A 25,186-nucleotide genomic window follows, 5' to 3' on the forward strand; every position below is an offset into this window, starting at 1 on the left:
TAAAAATAAAAAACGAAAAAATCCCATGTACATAAGTATTCACAGCCTTTGCTCAATACTTTGTTGAAGCACTTTTGGCACCAATTACAGCCTCAAGTATTTTTGAGTATGATGCTACAAGCTTGAAACACCTATTTTTGGGCAGTTTCCCCCATTCTTTACAGGATCTCTCAAGCTCCATCAGGTTGGATGGGAAGCGTCGGTTCACAGCCATTTTCAGATCTCTCCAGAGATGTTCAGTTGGTTTCAAGCCTGGGCTCTGGCTGGGCCACTCAAGGACATTCACAGAGTTGTCCCGTAGCCACTCCTTTGTTATCTTGGCTGCTTGCTTAGGGTTGTTGTCCTGTTGGAAGATGAACCTTCACCCCATTCTGAGGTCCAGCGCACACTGGAGCAGGTTTTTGTCAAGGATGTTTCTGTACATTGCTTTCCATCGAAACTAGTCTCTTAGTTCCTGTGCTGAAAAACATCCCCATGGCATGATGCTGCCACCACCATGCTTCACTGTAGGGATGGTATTGGCCAGGTGATGAGCGTTGCCTGTTTTTTTCAGACACAACGCTTGCCATTCAGGCCAAAGAGTTCAATCTCATGTGCCTTATACTGGGGAGTGGCTTCTGTCTGGCCACTCTACCATACAGGCCTGATTGCTGGACACAGATGGGTGTTCTTTTGGAAGGTTCTCCTCTCTCCGCAGAGAAATGCTGGATCTCTTTCAGAGTGACCATCGGGTTCTTGGTCACCTCCTTGACTAAGGGCCTTCTCCCACGATCGCTCAGTTTGGCCAGGCGGCCTGATCTAGGAAAAGTCCTGGTGGTTTTAAATGTCTTCCATTTATGGATGATTGAGGCCACTGTACTCATTGGGACCTTCAATGATGCAGAAAGGTTTCTGTGCCCTTCTCTAGATCTGTGCTTCGTTACAATCCTGTCTCAGGGTTCTGCAGGCAATTCCTTGGCTTGGTTTGTGCTCTGACATGCACTGTTAACTGTGGGACGTTTTATAGACAGGTGTTTGCCTTTCCAAATCATGTCCAATCAACTGAATTTACCAAAGGTGGACTCTAATCAAGTTATAGAAACATTTCAAGGATGATTAGTGGAAACAGGATGCAATTTTGAGTGGCATGGCAAAGGCTGTGAATACTTATGAACATGGAATTTTTTCCTTTTTAAATTTTTAACTAAATTTGCTAAAATTTTAATACAAACTTCTTTCATGATGTCATGTCATTATGGGGTATTATTTGTAGAATTTTGAGGAAAATAATGAATTTAATCAATTTTGGAATAAGGCTGTAACATAACAAAATGTGGAAAAAGTGAAGCACTGTGAATACTTTCCGTATTCGCTTTAGGTACATCAGAAGCCTGACTCATGCAAACTTATTAAAATAACATGAAAAGCAATTATGTACCTAGTTTGTTCAAAGTTCCAGCAAATTGTTTTCTCATTGTATTAGGTTGGGAACAGAAAAATGAACTCCTTGAAATTATCATAAGAGTATTACGTTGGTTGGCATTACTCTAGCTTCACAAATATCATGTTGATCCTTTGGTTTTGGTATCCAATAGAGTGAGAACTCCTAATGTGAATGCTTTGGTAACTCAGAAAATACTAAAGTCAAAATATTAGCATGACCACTAGGCAGCTAGCATTTTCCGATGGAAATTTGCAATGACAGCATATATATTTCTCTTATTTTTATGACTTATTCTATAAATATAGCCCTATATTTGGGCTAACATTACCTGCATGAAAATGATTACAAAGCTAATATTGACTTCAAAATAATAATCTTTTATCACGGACTGCGTTTTATGACAAAAACACATTCTATATAGTATATGTAATAAAGTCTACAAATATTAGACAGATTCATGTTTTTTTTTTTTTACAGTTTCTGAAAAATTACTAGGCAGTGTGGGTGATGGTTACAATATAATGTGAAAATGTCATAATGGTAATGGGTTGCTGTTTATATTTTCTGCTGCCAACCGCCCTCTTTTTTCTCTGAGGATATCTTTGAATTTACCACCTCCTCATTTCTGTCACAAAATTACACTGAAGCCAAGAAGCGGAAAACGCAAAAAAAAAACAAAAAAAACCATCCGAAAAATAAAAAATGATAAAAATAATAAACAATATTATTCTAAATACCAATTATATTGTTGCTGCCCCTTTCAAAAATTCCAAACTTGAAACTGTGTCTGAAAAACCTAAATGTACAGATCACTAAAAATTAATTTTTTTTTTCCACTGATATATGTATTAATTTAGCATATTTTATGTAATATTGTAATTTCTAAGTGTAGCGCCTCCTCATTTCGTTTTGCACACCGTATGGTGCAGCAGGAAGGAATTCCATCCTACTGTTTAGTGTAAAATAAAAAAAATAAAGATCTCTGAAACACAATGTGATGTACTTTACATTAGACTCCCTGGCTCTGAGCCAGATATCCTTAGCTGCAACGTTCGGGTCATGGCACACTTCACCCTTCTATTTTTGCAATCTGGAAGGAGGCAAAAGTATGTCAGTAAACCCTTTGCAGCTGAAAATGTCTGAATGCAGGGTATATAGAAAAATGACTACACTCACATCATGTTGATTTGGATATTTTGCAATCCTGGGGTTGTACTTTGAAGATAACCTGTATAGAAGGAATTCTGTTGCCTTTCTTCTAAAAATACTAGTCCCTTGCCTAGGTCTTTTTGACATCAGGAGATTTTATTTTTCACAAACAGGAATTTCTCTTTCGTTCATTGATGGACACAGCTCCTGGTATTCATACCCATTGGGTTATACTGCCCCCTACAGGAGTAGGACACTAGGCAACTATGGGCTAGACCCATGAAGCAGTCCCAGGGGGTATACTCCCTCTCTCTGCTATAGCCATTCAGTTTTTTTTTTCTGCCTAGTCAGGAGTTAGGGCCTAGTTCCTTGCTAGGATCTTTGGTCCTGGCAATTTTTTTTTCTTTTTAGATAGAAATGTTTTATCCTGGATTTTTCCTGTGAGAACTACAATCAGCTGCCGGACTGGGCGATGGGCTGGATAATCTAGATCCAGTGGTCACCCCAGTCTCACTAGCGAGCGTGCGTAGACCTCAGCTACACGCTAGGTTGGCCGTGATGTAGTCCCACTGGACGGGGGCTGGCCTGCAAATTAAATGCCCTGCGAGGTCTCATACGTTTGGGTCTTAGCCCAAGTTGCAGCGTTCCCCCTGGCCAACAATCCCCTCAGTACGATGGAGAGGTGTTGTGTCTGGAGCGGTGCCAGCCTGGTTCCTGGTATAGTGAGTAGCTGTCCCCCTTATCCCCCCTGGAGGGTTTTGGGGTGGACGTGGGCCCCTCTTTGGGACAGACAGACCCCCGGGTTCCCCTCCTTCCCACAGGCACCCCCCTTGCAGAGTCCCTCACCTGCCCCCCCTCCACATACGCTGGGGCAGTTTGGGTGGCCTGGCCACTGTTCCTGGGGTGGGGGGCAGGGCGCTTACTAGTGATGGGGGCCGGGGGGGTACCAGATGATCGACTGTGTGGGTGCTTGTACCTGGTGGGGGCTCCTGCCAGGGCCCCCCATACTGCCTGGATCTTTCCCTGAGGCCTGGTCTCCCACCTGGGTCCCTGTATGCTTAGCGGTGTCGCCATTTTCTTTTAGCCTGAGTATTCCTATACACAGCAGCCATGTTTTTTACCATTAAAAATAGTGTCGGCCATGACCGTGGAGCCCTGTAGGTGGTGATTTCGGTGGTGGGAGCCCCTCCTCATCCCCTGGTGCTGACTTTTGGATGATTTTACTTCCTGATCGCCGCATGTGTAGTGCATTATCCTGGTGGCTGCAGGCACTTATTTCTGCGGGTGGTAAATCTGGTGGTGTCCTCTCCCTCTCAGTTGAGGATCGCTTAGTGCTTGTGCCTGGTGACCGGGTGGTGCTGCCAGCGCAGTGGGGGTTGTCCCTTAGCAGTGTTTTTACGCCTTTTGTGGGCTCCCCCTGGTGACTCCTGGATTCTTTGGAGCACATCTCCCCACCTGATCCCCTTTCTGAGGCTGCGGGACCCAACCATTCATCTATGCACTGACGGCGGTCCTGGAGTCCCTTGTGTCCTGGGTGGAGGTGGCTTGTGGGTGACTGCTAGCAAGGATCTTTGGAGTTTCCTGGTGCAAGACAAATGGGTCCGCAAAGTAATTTGGTCCGTCTACAAGATCGAGTTTCGTTCTTGTCCCCCGGCAAGGTTTTTTCCTTCCAACTTGCTTCTGTCCCCAGACCACTTACAGGGCCTGTTTGGGGCGGTACAAGACCTGTTCCTTCAAGGGGTGATTGTCCTGGTTCTAACTTTGGAACGTTTTCAGGGTTTTTACTCAAACCTGTTCACAGTCCCCAGGAAGGAAGGCAAAGTGGGTCCAATACTGGACCTCAAGGCGCTCAACTGCTTTGTGTGGGTCAGAAGTTCAGAATGGAATCCATTTGAATGGTGGTGGCATCCCTGCGTCAGGGAGATTTCCTCGCCTCTTTTGATATCAAGGATGCTTACCTTCACATTCCAACTTGTGCCAGTCACCAGCATTTTCTCCGCTTTGCTGTGGGAGAGGAGCATTATCAGTTTGTGGCGTTACCCTTTTGTCTCGCCTCTGCTCCTCGGGTCTTCACAAAAGTGTTAGCCCCAGTGCTAGCTTTACTATGCCAACGGGGGATCGTGGTACTGGGCTGCCTGGACGATCTCCTTCTGCAAGTAGAGTCTCCCTTTACTCTGGTGGAAAACCTGGAGATCACAATACGAACTCTGCGGGAGTTTTGCTGGATTCTGAATTTTAAGAAGTCTGCTCTTGCTCCATCCACGAAGCGGGGCTATCTGGGCCTGACTCTGGACTCGGCCTTAGCCAGAGTGCTCCTTCCTCTGGACAAACTCCAGAAATTGCAGGCTGCAATTCGCCTCCTGCTGTCTCAGCTCAACAAATGGTGCAGCGGTTTGTGGCTTGGACAAGGGATCCTCTGGCGGATGCCACAGACGCACTGGTGGCCCGTGGGGTCAGTATCGGCTGATTTATACCCTCCTTCCTCTCAAGCTTCTGCCCAGACTACTATGCAGAGTCTAGGCAGAAGGGATTCCGGTCATCTTAGTGGCTCCAGACTGGCCTTGTCGGGCTTGTTATGTCGATCTGGTGCAGCTGGTCGCCAATGTTCCTTGGAAACTTCCTTTCAGGGAGGATCTGCTGTCCCAAGGACCGCTCTTCCATCCTGCTTTACAGTCGCTGGCTTTGACGGCTTGGCTGTTGAATGCCAGGTGCTGAAGTACAGGGGTTTTTCTGAATTGGTGATTCCTACACTGTTGAGCTAGGAAGCTCGGAAAGCTAGGAAATCTACTTCTAGGAAGATCTACCATCGTATGTGGAAGACGTACATTGCGTGGTGTGAGTCGCTTGGGGTTTATTCTCGCTCCCTCTCAGTGGCTCGTATCTTAAACTTCCTTCAAGGGGGGGGTTGAACAGAAGTTGGCCTTGAGTACCATCAAGGGCCAGATGTCCGCTTTGGGGGTCTTCTTATTTGGCCACACACTCCATGGTGCGTACCTTTCTTCAGGGTGTCTGACATTTGGTTCCTTCAGCGTAGGCTCCGTTGCCGCCTTTGGATCTCAATTTGGTGCTTTCAGCTCTACAGAAGCCTCCCTTTGAAAATATTCTAGAGATTCCCCTGCTTACGCTGTCCCAGAAGGTGGCCTTTTTGGTGGCTATCACCTCTGCGTGCAGGGTGTCGGAACTGGTGGCGTTATCCTGTGGTTCACCCTATCTGGTGATTCACAGGGATAAGGTGGTTCTTCATCCATGTCCCTCTTTCCTTCCAAAGGTTGTCTCTGATTTTCATTTGAATGAAGACATTGTGTTGCCTTCCCTGTGTCCCAGGCCTAAACGTCCGAAGGAAATTGCCTTGCCTGCTTTGGATGTGGTCCAGGCAATTGGAGTGTACCTGGCAGCTACGGAGTCTTTCAGGAAGTCAGACTCTCTATTTGTGCTCTCGGACAGACCTCGAAAAGGGTTGTCTGCTTCCTCTGCGACCATTTCCAGATGGATCAGACAGATGGTGGTTCAGGCCTATTCCATCAGGGGTTTGGTTCCTCTTTTCCCTGTCAAGGCACACTCTACTAAGGCACTTGGTGCCTCCTGGGCCTTTTGTCATCAAGCGTCAGTGGTGCAGCTTTGCAAGGCAGCCATCTGGTTGTCGGTGTGCGCTTTCACAAAGTTTTATAAAGTGGATGTGTTGGCATCTGTGAATGCTTCCTTTGGCTGCAAGGTTTTGCAGGCTGCTGTTTAAGAGGACCTGATCCTCTTTGAGGGTGTATTTTTTTTTCTTTTTTTTCAGGTTGGCTCCAGTTGTTTGGTTGAGCTGCTGTTGCCTGGTTGGCTAATGTTTTAGACTTGGGAATTTTTTTTGCTGTTCCCACCCCTCATGTTTAACACTGCTTTGGGACATCCCAATGGTTATGAATGCCAGGAGCGGTGTCCGTTAATGAACGAAAAAGAAAATGGGATTTTTGACTTACCGTAAAATCCATTTCTCTGATGTTCATTGATGGACACAGCACCCTCCCCTCTGTGAAGTTAATTTTCTTCTGACACTGCTTGTAACAAAACTGAGTGGCTATAGCAAGGAGAGGGAGTATACCCCCTAGGACTGCCCATGGGTGTAGCCAGAATTATTTTCTTCCTAGTTTCCTACTTCTGTAGGGGGCAGTATAACCGAATGGTTATGAATACCAGAAGCTGTGTCCGTCAATGAACATCAGAGAAACGGATTTTACAGTAAGTTAAAATCCCATTTTCTTCTCTCAGTATCTGGCAGATAACAATATATAATAAACAAGAAAAAAAATGGGGGAGCAAACCCTGAACATGTATATCTAAAGCCAGTGCAGCTATGGACCAGGCAACATGTATATTAAAAAAGAATAGTGCACACATGCAAAAGAAATGACTATTAAATATGGAGACAATCCATAAATAAAAATGGGGATTTAGTCCCACCATATGGCCATATCGTGCTCAAGCCCACCACTGCGTCAAAGTACCCCATTATCAGTGGGTCCTACACTATCCATAAAAAAGGGGTGAGTCCAGCCTCTCTAACCCTTGGAGACAACACTCCTTGCTGGTATAGATGTGCTAATGCACTACAAAGGACTCCTCCTATATCTACTTGATAGTGGACTCTGATAAAGTACAGGTGTGTGTGGGGGGTGGGATGCTCAACCTCAGAAGTCTGGTCAGACCGAATACATAATAAACAAGAAAAAAATGGGGGAGCAAACCCTGAACATGTATATCTAAAGCCAGTGCAGCTATGGACCAGGCAACATGTATATTAAAAAAGAATAGCGCACACATGCAAAAGAAATGACTATTAAATATGGAGACAATCCATAAAAAAAAATGGGGATTTAGTCCCACCATATGGCCATATCGTGCTCAAGCCCACCACTACGTCAAAGTACCCCATTATCAGTGGGTCCTACACTATCCATAAAAAAGGGGTGAGTCCAGCCTCTCTAACCCTTGGAGACAACACTCCTTGCTGGTATAGATGTGCTAATAAACAAGCAAAAAATTTGGGGGAGCATACCCATGTATTTCTAAAGCTGGTGCAGCTATGAAGCAAAAGACATGTGTATTAAAAAAGAATAGCGCACACATGCAAAAGAAATTACCAAATTTTCAAGACAATCCATAAATAAAAATGGGGATTTGGTCCCACCATATGGCCATATAGTGCTCAAGCCCACCACTGCGTCAAAGTACCCCATTATCAGTGGGTCCTACACTATCCATGAAAAAGAGATGAATCCAGCCTTTCTAACCCTTGGAGATAATACTTCTTGCTAGGAAAGATGTGCAAATGCACTACAGGGGACTCCTCCTATATCCACTTGATACAGGACACTGATAGAGTACAGGTGTGTGTGGGGGGTGGGTGAGGGTTGCTCAACCTCGGTAGTCTGGTCAGACCGAATAGATAATAAACAAGCAAAAAATTTGGGGGAGCACACCCATGTTTTTCTAAAGCTGGTGCAGCTATGAACCAAAAGACATGTGTATTAAAAAAGAATAGCGCACACATGCAAAAGAAATTATTACCAAATTTTCAAGACCATCCATAAATAAAAATGGGGATTTGGTCCCACCATATGGCCATATTGTGCTCAAGCCCACCACTGCGTCAAAGTACCCCATTATCAGTGGGTCCTACACTATCCATGAAAAAGAGATGAATCCAGCCTTTCTAACCCTTGGAGATAATACTCCTTGCTAGGAAAGATGTGCAAATGCACTACAGGGGACTCCTCCTATATCCACTTGATAGAGGACACTGATAGAGTACAGGTGTGTGTGGGGGGTGGGTGAGGGTTGCTCAACCTCGGTAGTCTGGTCAGACCGAATAGATAATAAACAAGCAAAAAATTTTGGGGAGCATACCCATGTATTTCTAAAGCTGGTGCAGCTATGAACCAAAAGACGTGCTAATGCACTACAAAGGACTCCTCCTATATCTACTTGATAGTGGACTCTGATAGAGTACAGGTGTGTGTGGGGGGTGGGATGCTCAACCTCAGAAGTCTGGTCAGACCGAATACATAATAAACAAGAAAAAAATGGGAGAGCAAACCCTGAACATGTATATCTAAAGCCAGTGCAGCTATGGACCAGGCAACATGTATATTAAAAAAGAATAGCGCACACATGCAAAAGAAATGACTATTAAATATGGAGACAATCCATAAATAAAAATGGGGATTTAGTCCCACCATATGGCCATATCGTGCTCAAGCCCACCACTGCGTCAAAGTACCCCATTATCAGTGGGTCCTACACTATCCATAAAAAAGGGGTGAGTCCAGCCTCTCTAACCCTTGGAGACAACACTCCTTGCTGGTATAGATGTGCTAATGCACTACAAAGGACTCCTCCTATATCTAATTGATAGTGGACTCTGATAAAGTACAGGTGTGTGTGGGGGGTGGGATGCTCAACCTCAGAAGTCTGGTTATGAATACCAGAAGCTGTGTCCGTCAATGAACATCAGAGAAATGGATTTTATAGTAAGTTAAAATCCCATTTTCTTCTCTCAGTATCTGGCAGATAACAATATATAATAGTTTATGTAATGAATGTGACGTACATTACCAATTTTGCTTGACAGCCCCATCAGATCATACAGCGGGTAAAATAAGTATTGAACACGTCACCATTTTTCGAAGGTAAATATATTTCTAAAGGTGCTATTGACCTGAAATTTCCATTTAAGTAAGGAACAGAGATGAACTTGTGTGTCCTCTAAAAACTCCAACCCCCAAACTTTCTCCCTTTTTTTTTTTTTTACTATAATGAACATCCCTGCCCCACCACTCACGTAAACAAGGCAGGCTGTCGGGTGGGAATAATTGGAGTTTAAAAAAAAAAAGCTCTTGTTTGAAGTTTAGCTAGAGAGGAGTTCAGCAGATGCCCAAGCTCATTTCTGGTAAGGAATAGAGGAAACTGCAAAGACCCATACAAATCAAACCACATTCATTCATTATTCTCTCATCTTGGGAAAGGTAAAATCTGATTGGTTGCTGTGGGTACTTTACTTTGCATGTTTTCATTGCTGTGCTGTATTTTTAAAGACATCCATGAATATTCAAGCAGCATTTGATTAAATGGCATTTTAATATTACTCATGATCATGGTTATGGGAAGTCTGTAGTGCAGTAAGTGTTTGGACAGATGGGTTCTAAAACAAGTGCTATGATTTCCCATTATATTCTAAGTCTGTTACCACCGTTCGATTTAGGTGTTCAGTATGGAGTTGGTAATCCATTCTCCTAATTCCAATGTCATTTTTTCTTTGCTGTCATTATGGGAAATACAACTTTGGTGAGTTGTTTGAGATTGTCTGTATTTATTCCTATCATTAGATTGGTTGAGCAATTTTTGATTTTATCCTCTATACATTTATTCTAAGGATTTGACAACAATGGCGCCATTATAGGACCAAGGAGTACAAGGCAAAGCAACCCTGAGGAACATGCCTGCTACTACTTTAATACTTTCTCCAAGGATCTATTAGTACAGGTATGTATTTGAAAACGATATTGCTGTTGAATAGTTGCAAGGAAGGGGGGATGGGGTATAAATATGTGGAAGTTACATTGTCTGGTTGAAAAAAGACACAAAGTTCTAGTTCAAGCAATAAAAAGGAGAAAACAAAACAACATTTTTTTCTTACAGTTGTGAAAATTGTTCACCTTAATTATTTAAAGTGGTTCCAAAGGCTCAAGGTTATTTTTATTTTTTTTTACCTTTAATGCATTCTATGCACTAAGGTAAAAAAAACCCTCTGGGCGCAGCTCCCCCCCCCCAGCCCCTCGTATACTTACCCCATCTCGATCCAGCAATGTGCTTACGAGCAGCCACTCTCCTGGGTCTCTCTCTTCTCATTGTCTCACAAATCAGTGGAAGTCATTGCCTCCTGCTGCTGTCAATCACAGCCACTGAGCTAATGAGAGAGCAGGGGGGCAAGCCACGTGCTGTGTATGAATGGGGGAGCGAGCATGCTCAAGTGCTCCCATAGCAAGAGGCTTGCTATTGGGGGCAACTAAGAACTTTTCTCATATACCTTTTGGGACTTGTACCTTTATGTAATTTTGGGATTTGCGCTGCATCATTTTCTTTGATATTGGGGGCACTTAGCAGGGGGGGGGGGGGGCAGGATTGCCGACAGAGGACCCAAAAAGAAGAGGATCAGTGTTGCTCTGTGCAAAACCATTGCACAGAGCAGGTAAGTATAACATGTCTGTTGTTAAAAAAATAAATAAAATAAACAATTTTGTTTTTGAAATCACTTTAACTCAAGAGACTGGAAATGTAAGTTTTTAGAACACATCGGGCTTTTTTGGCTGACATCATTCAATACTGGGTCTTAGAATCACACAAAACTACACAAAACTACAAAGATGTGAAATCACGTGTGGAAACGAGTTTGTTTGCAATTCCCCCTCCAGGCTCTGTATGTGCAGATTTTTATTCAACAAAGATCTGGTTATATAGGGATCCTGAGACTTCATCAAATACCTCTGTGTATGCCTTTTTATTGTGCTGATGGTGAGCAGTACTGCTTTTACAGTATTTGCATTGTGCTTCTATAAAATCCATTACATTAAGATGATCTCTTTCATATGCATAGAGAAAATAAATACAATTAAATATTACAGTTTTCCATTAGGGAGGATCACATGAAAGATATACCATTCACTATTAAAGTGACACTGAACAATGTCCTTATTTTCAGAAAATAATCTGTGTACATCCACTACTTAATTGTCCTGTAATCTATTTTACATGAAATTGTTTCTGCCTCCTAGTACTGTGTTCCATGAGCTCCTGTGCCACTCTTCTTCCCTCCCCAGCATTGTCTGTTTAGAAACAGAAGAGTAAATTAGTTGCAGTCAGGGTTCCAATGGGGATATTTTTTCCATGACAGCTGTGTAATGGGGTATTTCCTCACATTGGAAATATATCCTCTCACTTCCTATTGAGTCTTCAGAACAATAAGTTAAATCTGTCTAATGAGACCCAGATGGTAAAAAAGGACAGTAGTTTTAACCTTCCCCCTACTCTCTCCACAATTAAAAAAAAAAAAAAAAAGGTTTTGGCTTTAGATATACTTTAATTCAGAACCTGCTGAAAATGGAAACACTTGCCAGAAAAAAAATTTTATTACCACGACTGCTTAACGTTATTAAGAAGTCATTCCAAATTTATGTAAATACCTTGAAAGAAGTTACAAATCCAAATAGTTTGACATTATACATATTTTATTTTTCAATCAAAATTGTGGTTCTTTAAAAGAGAAGTACAGTCAAAGTTCGTTTTGCACTCTTGTGACCCATTTAAAAAAAAAACATTTTTGCAGCCAGTTATTTACTAATACACCCTTAAAAATATGCTTTAAAGAAGATGTACAGCCAAAGCTCATTTGGATGGATCACGGGAGTGCAGTTCAATCTGCACTCCTGGGACCCGTGTTCAGAAGAGATCGGTCTGAAGTCCGCTCTCTGCTGGCATCACAGATGTCAGTCCAGGCACCAAGCATCATGACCACAGAGTCGGGATCCGCCAGGTGCCTGGATCGACACCTGGCTCAGCCACTCAATGAGCCACTGAGAGCCTAAGTCTGACCCAGCCACTCCCCTCCCCTCCCCTCCACAGCTCAGCACTCCAATGAGCGAGGTGGAGGCATAGCAGAGAGCTCATAAAAGAAGTGCAGAGTTACTTAATCCATTGGAACCTTCATCTATATTTGTAGACCAACAACAGAGTAGAGGAAGGGATGAGACAACTGGATGTATGGATAAGATAGTAATCGATGGATGGCTGGCTGAGATGGAGAAGGGATTGAGGCTGGAACATCTGCAGCTCCCGTAGAAGATCAGGGTAGGATCACTTCAATGCAGAAGAAAACGAACAGCAGGGCGTTGAGGTCCACAAAACATTTCTCTTATGTCCTCCGACAGTCGCCGCCCCTTCATATTCATCACCAATGGGGTTAATGACCTTCTCCGTAGGAGTAGCTAGGCAACAGAATATGTTAATATTAAGGCTTTTAACATATCCCACCCCCACCGGGGTGGTCCCCTCAGTCAATACCCTCCTACTTCCTGTGTCCATACCTCAGTTTCAATGTCTAGCTTGTCAGGAGTAGCTGGATGTCTCTATGCTGGGGCATTTTGTCTCAGCCTTTTCTCTTTTTTTGATTTTATTTGAAGTTTTTTTCTCTCTCTTTACTTAGCTGTTCTTTTTTGTCAGCTTTAGTTAGTTCTTCTGATGAAGAGGATCGTGCGGGCTGGGTCTCGGGCTGATCCCCCTGGTCGCAGGTTATGGGTCAGTGGCTTCCCAGTCTGCCTTCGAGCGTTCAGTCAGGTATTTTTCCTGGCACAATAAACGACCCATCCCTGCTCGCTGCAGGGATGCTAGGTGAGGTGGCTACCTCACTGGACGCCTTGCGGTATCGCTCCGCAATCCTCCTGCGTCCTGGCTGCGACTCTCCCTGTCCCATGTGCAGTGGCTTGATCGCTTGTGCGGGTTCCCCACGCCTTTTAGGAGGTAAGTGTATCTGTGTGGGGACCTGTCTGTTTGGGGGGTGTCAGTCTGGGACTGTGTAACCCTGACCCTGTTCACACTGCTGGAATCCCTGTCTGTCTTGGCTGCACTTTGTGACATGCAAGGAGGGGGGCTGTGCTGCACTATCTCTGGGATCAGAATGTGTGCTGTCTTTTACTGTGTGACAGGCTGTGTGCTGCGGGGCATGATGTGTGTCATGTTTGTGCATACTGCGGCGACCGCTGCGGCGGTCCGCCATTATTTTTTATTACACTGCATGTGATAGTGTTTTTTTACTGTGGGCGGGAGCGGCGCTTTTCGGCGCCAAGCGCCGCCATTTTGGCGGCGATCGCTCCGGCCTCATGCTGACACTGTAGGCAGCCATTTTCTTGTAGCCTTCCATAGGCTTTAATAGAGCGCCCTGATTGCATCACTTCCTCTTCTCCTGGGTGCACCGATCGAGGCAGCAGCAGCAGCGGTGGTCTCTGCAGGTTTTTACCTCTATCCTACAAATCCTTGCCTGAGTTTCTGTGCCTTTTCCCTGTGGGGGCTTGTGCTAGTGTGTGAGTGCGGTGGGCTGCGCTGACCGCGCTTTTAAAGGGGCAGTTGCTATTTATTCTCCTGCTAAATTTTTGTTTGGGGGCATGGATTCTCAGGAAAGCAAATTTCCTCTCACCTTGGTGGGAGGCCAAGGGGCTGCTGTTCCCCCCCCCAGGGGGTGATTTGGCTGCTGTTGTGGCTAACCTTGCTGCTCAGGTGCAAATGCTTGTGGCTGCTCAATCCACAAAACGGCCCAGGGTTTCTATTTCCTCGGATTCCGAGGGTGAGGGTGATGGGGCTGCTATGGCTGGGGTCTCCTTGTCGGGGTCCCGTTCCTCCCTGGATCTTGTGGGATCAGAAGTGGAGGCTGAGGTGGAAGGGGTTGATAATTCTCCCCCTGGCTCGTCTGAAGAGCTTGCACTCATGGATGAATTGGTTGCTTCTATCAAACAAACACTGAGCTTGCAGGATGAGCCATGTCCTCCTGCTGTTTTAGCTTCCTATGGGACGCAGCAGAGACGCAGAACTTCACAGGTTTTTCCCTGCACTGATGATTTTCAGCGCGCTGTTAGTGAACAGTGGCGCGATCTGCGGAAGCCTTTTGCTGTGCCAAGTAGGTTCAAGCTGCGTTATCCTTTCACGCCCGCTACTGATGAACGTTGGTGTGTGCCACCTCCGGTGGATCACGCGGTGGCGGTTTTGAATAAGTCTACTGCGATTCCTGCTGAGGATACGCCGGTGTTCCGGGATGCGACGGACAGGAGGCTGGAGTCTCTTACCCGTCATACTTATTCGGTTACCGGTTCTATGCTCAAAGCTATTTTTGCTTCGCTTATGGCAGCTCAGGCTGTCGCACATTGGACGCAGGTGCTTAGGCGCGTCCTGGTGGCTGATTCTGCCCCTCCGGCGACGCTGGCTATGGTGGATCAAATCCATCAGGGTGTCATGTATTTGTGTGATGCGGACTTGGATATAATACCGTTGGCTGCACGTGTGCACAGTGTGGCGGTGTTGTCGCGCCGCCTGATTTGGCTGAAGTGTTGGTCTGTGGACCAGTCTTCGCGCAAGACCTTGGCTAATTTGCCATATAACGGATCTCGTCTTTTTGGCGACTCCTTGGATACTCTGATTAAGGGGATCACGGGTGGTAAGAGCACGCTCTTGCCCCAATCCCACAAGGCTAAGGCGGCTCCTGGTAAGAAGACCGCTTCCTTTCGGCCCTCTCAGGGTTCCTTTCGTGCCTTTCGGTCACACTATAAGGGCAAGCCATTCAAAGGCCAAGGCTCCCAGAAGAAGCCGTGGACAGGTAAGCAGAAGTCCGGCCAGTCCGGATCCGCTGCCCATAACAGTGCGGCCTGAAGGGGCGCCCTCACCCAGTTCTGGGGTGGGGGGACGCTTGCTCGGTTTTCTTCAACCCTGGCTGGCCCGCATTCGGGACAGGTGAGTTCAGGAAATTGTTCGATCTGGCTACAAGATCGAGTTTCTCTCCCGGCCGGAGAGCAGATTTTTTCCCTCAAATCTTCAACTGTCTCCGGAGCGTTTGCGGGATCTGCACCTAGCGGTGCGGGACTTGCGGGCTCAGGGAGTAGTAGTTCCGGTGCCTCATCGGGACAGATTTCAGGGGTTCTATTCCAATCTGTTCACCGTGCCCAGGAAGGAGGGCAAGGTGCGTCCGATTCTGGACTTGAAGGCTCTGAACCGCTTTGTGCGGGTTCGCAACTTCCGCATGGAATCCCTGCGGTCGGTGGTGGCTGCCCTGGTTCCGGGGAATTCATGGACTCCATCGACTTGAAGGATGCGTATCTTCACATCCCCATTTTCGAGGGTCACCAGAGGTACCTTCGATTCGCCATTGCGGAGGATCACTACCAGTTTGTGGCGCTGCCTTTTGGCCTCGCTTAGGCTCCACGGGTGTTCACCAAGGTGCTTGCACCGGTTCAGGCTTTGTTGAGAGCCCAGGGCATATCTGTCCTGGAGTATCTGGACGACATTCTGGTTCGGTCTGCGACCAGCCAGGGTCTCGTGAAGGACCTGTCCATCACGACGCAGACTCTGCAGGAGTTTGGTTGGACGATAAACTTTCCAAAGTCGACGCTGTGCCCGTCGGTTCGTCTTCCCTACCTGGGGATGATTCTGGACTCGGTCCAGGCGAGGGTCTTCCTGCCGGAAGACAAACTCAGGTCTCTTCAGGAAGAAGTCAGGTCCCTCAGGGACGTTCCGTGTTCGTCCATCCGGACGTGCATGCGCTGTTTGGGATTGATGGTCTCGGCTTTCGAGGCGATTCCCTTCGCCCAGTTTCACACGAGGGGTCTACAAGCGGAGATCCTGTCCAGGTGGGACGGGCGACCGCGATCTCTGATTTCCAGATTTCATTGAGTCATCGCACCAGAAGGGATCTTCTGTGGTGGCTCCAGTCCCCGACGGTGTCGGGGGGCAAGTCCTTTCGTCCTCTCTCATGGACGGTGATCACCACGGATGCCAGCCTGTCGGGCTGGGGTGGTGTCCTGGGCATTCTGTCCGCCCAGGGAACTTGGTCGGTGGAGGAATCCTCCCTTCCGATCAACATTCTGGAACTACGAGCGATAAATCTCTGTCTGCGACGTTGGTCGGACAGGCTGCTGGGCCGTCCGGTTCGGGTGCAGACGGACAATGCCACAGCGGTGGCCTACATCAACCACCAAGGGGGCACCAGGAGTGCCCGAGGGGCTCGGGAGGTGGCCGAGATTCTGTCTTGGGCCGAGACTCACGTCCCGGCGATAACGGCAGTTCACATTCCGGGGGTGGAGAACTGGCAGGCGGATTATCTGAGTCGCCAGACCCTGGACCAGGGGGAATGGTCCCTCCACCCGGATGTCTTCCAGATGTTGTGCGCGAAGTGGGGTCTTCCGGAGGTGGACCTGTTCGCGTCTCGTCTGAACAACAAAGTAAAGAGGTTCGTGGCAAGGACACGCGATCCTCGGGCAGACGCGTCAGATGCGTTGGTAGCTCCGTTGCATCAGTACCGACTGATGTACGCATTTCCACCGATTCAACTGCTGTCCAGGTTCCTGCGCAGGTTGAGCTCGGAACAGCACGCGGTGATTCTTGTGGCACCGGACTGGCCTCGCCGGTCCTGGTACGCAGACCTCGTGAATCTGGCGGTCGACGCCCCGTGGCGTCTGCCTAATTCGAGAGGATTTCCTGTCTCAAGGGCCGATATTCCATCCTGCTTTACAGTCGCTGGCTTTGACGGCCTGGCTGTTGAAACCGAGGTCCTGAAGGATAGGGGTCTCTCCCCTGAGGTCATTCACACTTTGATCAACGCGAGGAAGTCTTCCTCGGGGAAGGTCTATTACCGTACTTGGAAGGCCTATTTTGCCTGGTGTGAGTCCAGGGGGCATTCCCCTCGCACGTATTCGGTGTCTCGGGTGTTGTCCTTCCTTCAAACGGATGTTGACCAGCGTTTGGCGCTGGCTACGATTAAGGGTCAGGTGTCTGCGTTGGCCGTTCTTTTTCAACGTCCTGTGGCATCTAACTCCTTGGTTGGCACTTTTGTTCAAGGGGTGCGACATCTGGTCCCTCCTAGGAGGGATCCTCTGCCTCCTTGGGATTTGAATCTCGTTCTATCCGTGTTACAACATGCTCCTTTTGAACAGATCAGGAAGATCTCGTTGGCTATGTTGTCCAAGAAGGTCGCCTTTTTGGTGGCCATCACTTCGGCTCGCAGGATGTCGGAGCTGGCAGCTTTGTCCTGCAGGTCTCCGTATCTGGTCGTTCACCTGGATAAGGTGGTCTTGCGACCTAACCCTTCTTTTCTTCCGAAACGGATTTCTGATTTTCACCTCAATGACGATATTGTCCTCCCTTCGCTCTGCACGAAGCCCAAGCATCCGAAGGAGTTGGATTTGCACTCTCTGGATGTTGTTCGGGCGATCAGGGTGTACCTGACGTCGACTGAATCCTTTCGCAAGTCGGATTCCTTATTTGTCCTTCATGAGGGTCCTCGGAAGGGCATGGCGGCGGCGGCTTCTACCATTGCCAAGTGGATCAGACAGACCATTGAACAGGCATATGCTTTGAAGGGGAAAGTTCCTCCTATGCCTGTGAAGGCGCACTCTACTAGATCTTTGAGTACGTCTTGGGCCTGTCATCATCGGGCTTCCGTGGCCCAGGTGTGTAAGGCGGCGACTTGGTCGTCCGTTCACACCTTCACTAAGTTCTACAAGGTGGATGTTCAGGCATCGGCTGATGCTTCCTTTGGCCGCAAGGTTCTTAGTGCGGCAGTACCTTAGGGTCCCTTGTTTTGGGCCCTTGGCTGTTTGGGATAGCGTTTTATCCCTGAGTTATTTGTTTTTTCCTGGGTTGTTGCTCCTGTTGAGCAATTTTTTTCATGCTACCCGGCTGGGTTCCTTCCCTTGGTAAGGTTCCTTTCTCTGTTGTGGAGACGGCGTTGCCTTGGGCGCGGCTGCGTTTCCCACCCCTCATGTTTACACTGCTATGGGACGTCCCCATTGGTGATGAATATGAAGGGGCGGCGACTGTCGGAGGACGTAAGAGAAAACGGAATTTTTGTAAAATCTTACCTGTAAAATTCCTTTCTCTGAGTCCTCCGACAGTCGCCGCCCCCGCCCCTCTTTTGGGGTTTGATTATATACTCTACTGCTATTCCACTGAAACTGAGGTATGGACACAGGAAGTAGGAGGGTATTGACTGAAGGGACCACCCCCGTGGGGGTGGGATATGTTAAAAGCCTTAATATTAACATATTCTGTTGCCTAGCTACTCCTACGTAGAAGGTCATTAACCCCATTGGTGATGAATATGAAGGGGCGGCGACTGTCGGAGGACTCAGAGAAAGGAATTTTACAGGTAACATTTTACAAAAATTCCATTTTTATTAAAATAAGCAGCACACTTACATTGAAGTTAGCATGAAACAGCATGGATAGGGAACACCTGAGGCCAAGCAGCTGTGATCAGTGTGAGTAGGTATCACTGAACAAACAAAGACCAAATATGACAGGGCGCCAGCCAGCTCAAGGTATGGATGTTGGTGGCGGTATTCTCAGCCACACACGAGGATGACAGCTGTCAAAATTCCTTTGGAAAAAAATAAATGCCTGATGAGTGTTGGGAGAGGGGGTGTGCATGGCATGTTACCAATGACTTTGTCCTCTTTTCCCTGCATTTGATGAAATCACAATATGTTTATTTGATTTAGGGGTCACTTTAGAGAAGAGTTGTGACTGCAAGCAGGCACCTCTGGTTACAGCCTAATAACTTTCATAACCGTACACTAAGACTGTTGAACTTAAAATTTTTCTGTATAAAATGTAACTGATATTGGCTGTATAAATATGATCACAATATTGTTTTATTGTTTTAATTCCAGGCTATGGTGGGAATTTTGCAAGGAAAAGAAACAAGCAGAGAAAACTCACTAATGCAAGATTTAAAACCATTCCGGATCTTAATTAGTCTATTGGATAAACCTGAACTTGGTATTTCCTTTCTGCTTTATATTTCCAAATATTATAGCAGTTCTGAGCTAATAGTACCAGACTAGGAGGGCCTATAGAGTATTTGGAGTGTGTGCTAGTAATATACAGCAACTATGGCCATTGATATTCTATAAGAAGCATCTAATATTAAATAGCTAAAATGGTAGAAATGTTCTGACAGTGGCCATGGATGTCTGTGTTTAGGTCATTGTACAATTATTTGTATTGTTCACATGGTAGTCTTTCGAATTTGGCCACAGGCATGCAGGTTTGAATCAGCAAATTATCTGTCAGAAACGTTGAATGGCAGAATATGCCACATAGTTGAGTTGGATATTTTTTTTTCCTTGCAGTTAGTATGTTTTGTTTTTTGAGTAAGTGTAGAGCAAGTTTATTGTACTATTAAAAATGTATTGTGTATAGGAAATATTGTTTAAATACTTATGTAGGTAGCTATTGATCTTTGCATAACTATAGCTGTCTCCTCTTATTTGAGCATTGCTGCAGATTTACATATCTTAAGTGCTGTATATGTTCATGACAAGTTGATCATTTATGTAAAGTTGTGTACGTACTTTGTCAGGTCCTGCAATTCTGGAAGATGTGTTAATAGAAGTATTCAGAACACTGTATACCCAATGTAAAGCAGAATTAGATCTTCAGACACAGGCACCTTTTAGTAAGGACCCCGCACAGCTAAGTAGGTAGGTTCCATTGTTTTTCTTTTAAATCGGTTTCCTAATTGATTTGCAGAAAACCTATCTCTACACGGCCGCAAGGATAAGCTGGCATTTACTGGGTCCACACCTAAGCGTAGTGGGAACTCTCATTCCCTCTTGTGTGTTTTTTGTGCGTTTTTCGAGTGCTTCTACTTGTCGCGCATAGGGCAGCCCATTCACATTAATGGGTTGCCCTACATGAGACAAAACACCCCAAAGAAGCTTCAAAACCTTTTTGTAGTTGGTTGCGTTGTTGTGTTATTTTTTTTTTTCTTTAACTGCTGCTCTCAAGACATAGCATTGGGTATACCTGCATTTTATTATCTTCTCTTTGCATTTCATATACTATCAAGCCTGCTTACTATGAATACAGGTGGAACTAAGAGTATGTCAGAATGTTTTCCCTATATTCCATTTTGCTTTCTTTGATCAATTCTGGGTAGGAAAAAGGACCTACCAAAGGAATGGGTGGGGGCTCGAGGCGTCCGGGCCACCATCCAGAAAAAATGAGACAGACCCAGAATGGGCGAAAGAGAAGGAAGGAAAAAAGAAAAGGGAAAGAAAAAAATGGGTAAGGAAGAGATGGGGGAGGGGGAGGAGGGACAAAGAAAGGAAAACAAGGGGGGAAAAAAAATATATAAGGATAGGGGGGGGAGAGAAGAAAAGATCAGGACAGAAAGGTAAAGAGTGAAAGAGAGGGCTGGTGGGATTTTAAGGGTACCGTAGAAAAAACAATAGCAAAAATGGTAAAATCGAGTATTTTTATTTTAACATATTAAAACCAGATAGGGGAAACATATATAACACATCGTGAAATACAAACAGTCCATTACAGAGGTACAAAAAATAGGCGATGATAGATATATAGCTAATCCCATGTGCAAGACCTCGGAAATTAACCCAACATGTTTCGCAGCCTAGTTGGGGCTGCTTCTTCAGGGGTCTGTATCATGCTATATAATTAGAAGCCTTTAATGACCTTGAATGGTACTTAGTTTTATGAGACCCAATAACGGGACTACATAAACTGGAACCCAGAGGTCCCTATCTCTCAAGGAGATACAAATAAGAGTGTTGAGAGGCCAATGGTAAAGAAGAGCTAGGCATCTGTAGAATATAGTCAGCAATGTCTGGTAGTAATGCCGATTCTCGGGCAAGCCATGGAAAACTCCATAGGGTGTCCAGGCAAATATACCCCGGTGGAGAGAACACCAGCATATGTTCAGGTAGATAGAGTGGCCATCTCGCATGATGGCCACTGTTGGTTGCGAGATGGCCACTCTATCTACCTGAACATATGCTGGTGTTCTCTCCACCGGGGTATATTTGCCTGGACACCCTATGGAGTTTTCCATGGCTTGCCCGAGAATCGGCATTACTACCAGACATTGCTGACTATATTCTACAGATGCCTAGCTGTTCTTTACCATTGGCCTCTCAACACTCTTATTTGTATCTCCTTGAGAGATAGGGACCTCTGGGTTCCAGTTTATGTAGTCCCGTTATTGGGTCTCATAAAACTAAGTACCATTCAAGGTCATTAAAGGCTTCTAATTATATAGCATGATACAGACCCCTGAAGAAGCAGCCCCAACTAGGCTGCGAAACATGTTGGGTTAATTTCCGAGGTCTTGCACATGGGATTAGCTATATATCTATCATCGCCTATTTTTTGTACCTCTGTAATGGACTGTATGTATTTCACAATGTGTTATATATGTTTCCCCTATCTGGTTTTAATATGTTAAAATAAAAATACTCGATTTTACCATTTTTGCTATTGTTTTTTCTACGGTACCCTTAAAATCCCACCAGCCCTCTCTTTCACTCTTTACCTTTCTGTCCTGATCTTTTCTTCTCTCCCCCCCCCCTATCCTTATATATTTTTTTCCCCCCTTGTTTTCCTTTCTTTGTCCCTCCTCCCCCTCCCCCATCTCTTCCTTACCCATTTTTTTAGCTCTTTCCCTTTTCTTTTTTCCTTCCTTCTCTTTCGCCCATTCTGGGTCTGTCTCATTTTTTCTGGATGGTGGCCCAGACGCCTCGAGCCCCCACCCATTCCTTTGGTAGGTCCTTTTTCCTACCCAGAATTGATTATTCAATCGGGATGTTGGTACTTTGCTATAATTTTTGTATATCAAACACTCCAATTTCGCTTTCTTTGATCCGTAAACACACACATGGTTACCTGGTCATGGTTTTTAGGCCTCATGCACACTATCTCTTCTAGACATCTTTCCTCCGTGGGGGCATTTTGGCAGAAAAACACTTGACACTTATAAAAGTGTGTAATGCGTATGGGCATTAATTTCATTAGCCAAAATACTAATTTATTCCGGCCACTGAAATGAATTAACGCTCAGAGGCTAAACGCACCTAGTGTTAGCACACATTTAGACTTCTTGTGTACAGGCGTTTAGAATTGTTGAGCGTTTTTCTGCCAAACCCACCTAAATGCACTGGCTGGGTTTTTTTTTCTGCCACTAAACTCCTATAAACGCCTATGAACACAGAGGCTAACATGCAGGGGCATTTAGAGGCAGGGAACAAAAATGTCAGATGCCCCTTGGGATCAGCTGAAAAAATGTCCAGTGTGCATGAGGCCTTAATGTTGCCATTGTATTAGAATTAACGTGGACCTGAACTAAAAAAAACTCAGTCCTTTTGTCCTAAATGTTCTTCTGAAAAATAGCAGTTCACTTTCTGGTATAGCGGCTAGTTTCACAAGATTCTGGGTGAGATCTGGTTAGGTCACTACTCTTCTGCTCACTATTCTTCTTGCTGGAGGGTCAGATATTAGAAAGAAAACCCATGCCTCTACCAAGATGGCTGCCTCCACACAGTATAGAACAAGGTTGTGGCAAGTCTGGAATGGTAAAAAAAGATCAGCTATAGGGAGACCACAGGAAATTTCCAATGACTAATAAGTTAGTTATTAGTCCTCTGCCTGACTCTTTTTAGGCACAGCTTCCTGAGTTTAGTTCCTCTATAATTCTCTAAATATGTTTGAACACCATGTACTCCATACCTAAAAGGAGTTGGGAGCACATGTGATGTGCCACAAATTGTATTATCCACCACTATATAGGAAGTTTAATTCTTATCATCTATTCTCCTTAAATGTTTTTCAGATACAGTTTAGTGGCTGCATTTTTGCTTAGGATAAGATCAGTTGCTTGTTGTTTACCTCATGAAATGTGTTGTTAGCATCTTTATATTATGACAAAAATTTCTGCTAAACATGTACATTAAAGTGGTTGTAAACCTCAGATATGAAATAAGAACTAAGGATATCCCTCTATAGCAAGGATCTCCAAACTAAGGCCCTCCAGCTGTTGCAGAACTACACGTCCCATGATGCATTGTAATACTCTAACATTCACAGATATGACTAGGCATGATGGGAATTGTAGTTCCTGAACAACTGGAGGGCCATAGTTTGGAGAACTCTGCTCTATAGTGTGTACTTGTCTCCATCAGGAGGGCTAAGTGTCATTTCAATCTGCTGCTTCAATGTTCTGCTATCAGCATGAATCACCTCTGACAAGTTTTCCTGACACCCAGAGAAAAATGGTGACAGGGGAGGGACCTCCAGCTGATTGAGAGCTTCAGCTCTGTTCCTGTGTGTTGCGTGAAGGGGGGAGGTGTCTCTCCCCTCCAATCAGCTCTTGGGGCTCTCCACACTGAGCTCTGCAGAGTGTAACTTCATTTCTCTGACCCCTTTTTTTCTCAACACTCAGTCAAGCTTTATGATTCAGCATTTTGAACAGGATGTAGAGAAGACTGCAGATACACAGGTACAACTTCTGTAGGGTGATTTTTTTTCATCTCTGTTTATCACCTGAGGCCAGTCACTTCACTGGATATATGTAAGAGGTTTATAACCATTTTAAAGCACATAGGATAAACGTCAGTGCTTTGAAGGTTATCACTACACAGAAATACAGAACCAATAGGAAAAAAAATTTCCTTGTAGTCAACTGCCTATCTCTCAATGTAATGCGGTTACATTGACACAATCAAACCTTTTTTTATAGGGACATTTTCATGGCTAGATCTTGTCTACTAGCTGAGTATTAGGGAAAGCTCTTTCATATTCCTCTACCTGTTTTATTCATTCCTAATTATTTTCTCCTTCTTTTTGCCCTTGTGTGCCAACTCCTTTGGGGCTTTTAATTTGTGACTTTAAATGATGACAGTGCCTTTTATTTGTTACAGTAAATTACGGGAAAACAAAAGGACTGCGGAGCTCATTAAAACAGCCAACCTTTTGTTTAACTCATTTGAGCCTTATTACATGTGGGATTACATTGCACGCTGGTTTGAAGAATGCTGCAGGTAGGCACAAGTGCATTGTATTGAGTAAAAACCTGCCACTTCATTTGGCTTTTTATTTAATACCACTCAAGCTGTACAAATGATTTATTACAGCCCAAGTATGTTTTGTCCTTCAGGCAGTAAGTGTTTATTAACAAAGCAGTGACAAATCTCCTCTGATTCAGCTGAGATGCGGACTGCATATTATTGTGATTTTCCGTTGTTCCCCCCCAAGCTTTTGCTCACGCTAAATGCTAAAATATATTTTAAAAGTGACAAAAAGATATGGATCAGTTTGGCTTTTAAACAGGTTTAATTTCTTCACCACGACTGAGCGAGTATTAGTTTATTTCCTTTACTACTTAAAGCGGTATTAAACCCAAAAACAAAAATGTAATATATTGCAGTTTACCAATCCTTAGATGTGTTGGCTTCTTTTTTAGACATTTTTACCTTTTTATTTTGCTTGGTGATCTGGACAGTAAAACATTCTCTGTCTTAGGCTCTATTCACACCAATGCGTATTTTTATGCTTTTTGCAGAAATGCAGGACATTTTTTTTAACCTAGGCTGCTATGGAACACATTCACATCTATACATTTTTGTGCCTCTGCATTTTTGGAAAGGGTCAGGGACTTTAAAATGCAAAACGGTGCTTTTTTGGCTCAATAGACTTCAAAAGAGAAGCTGCAGAAAAGCTTGTAGTGCGATTTTTACCACGATTTGCGTGTTTTTTTTTTTTTTTAATCTGCCCAACAAATTAAAAAATTGCTGCAAAATCGCAGTATAAAAATGCAAAAAGTGCTGCAGAAACGCTCAAAAGCAAACTACATAGGTGTACTTGGAGCCCTAGAGTGTCTGCATTCTGGATGGAGCAGTAAAGCGGACACCTTTTGGACAGCAGCATGGTTAGTCTGGGGAGAGGGTGCAGTTAGATGGACTTAAAGCGGAGTTCCACCCAAAAGTGGAACTTGCGCTCATTTGCTCTCCCCCCCCCCCTCCGGTGCCA

At 45.1% G+C, this 25,186-nt stretch overlaps 1 protein-coding gene across 4 annotated transcripts in view; it reads left to right on the forward strand.

The window, feature by feature from the left end:
• Window positions 1–25,186, forward strand: part of DOP1A (DOP1 leucine zipper like protein A) — a 149,849-nt gene that overhangs the window by 58,131 nt on the left and 66,532 nt on the right. For 3 of the 4 annotated variants that reach the window (XM_082250084.1, XM_082250087.1, XM_082250085.1), the window contains exons 8-11: window positions 9,987–10,096; window positions 19,036–19,144; window positions 19,728–19,848; window positions 24,079–24,198. In XM_082250084.1, the coding sequence (XP_082106210.1) occupies window positions 9,987–10,096; window positions 19,036–19,144; window positions 19,728–19,848; window positions 24,079–24,198 (460 nt within the window). The remainder of the gene's footprint in view (window positions 1–9,986; window positions 10,097–19,035; window positions 19,145–19,727; window positions 19,849–24,078; window positions 24,199–25,186) is intronic. The other variant, XM_082250086.1, reaches the window with a different exon arrangement.

Source organism: Pelophylax lessonae (genome assembly GCF_965119305.1).
Source record: "Pelophylax lessonae genome assembly, chromosome: 3".
NCBI lineage: Eukaryota > Metazoa > Chordata > Amphibia > Anura > Ranidae > Pelophylax > Pelophylax lessonae.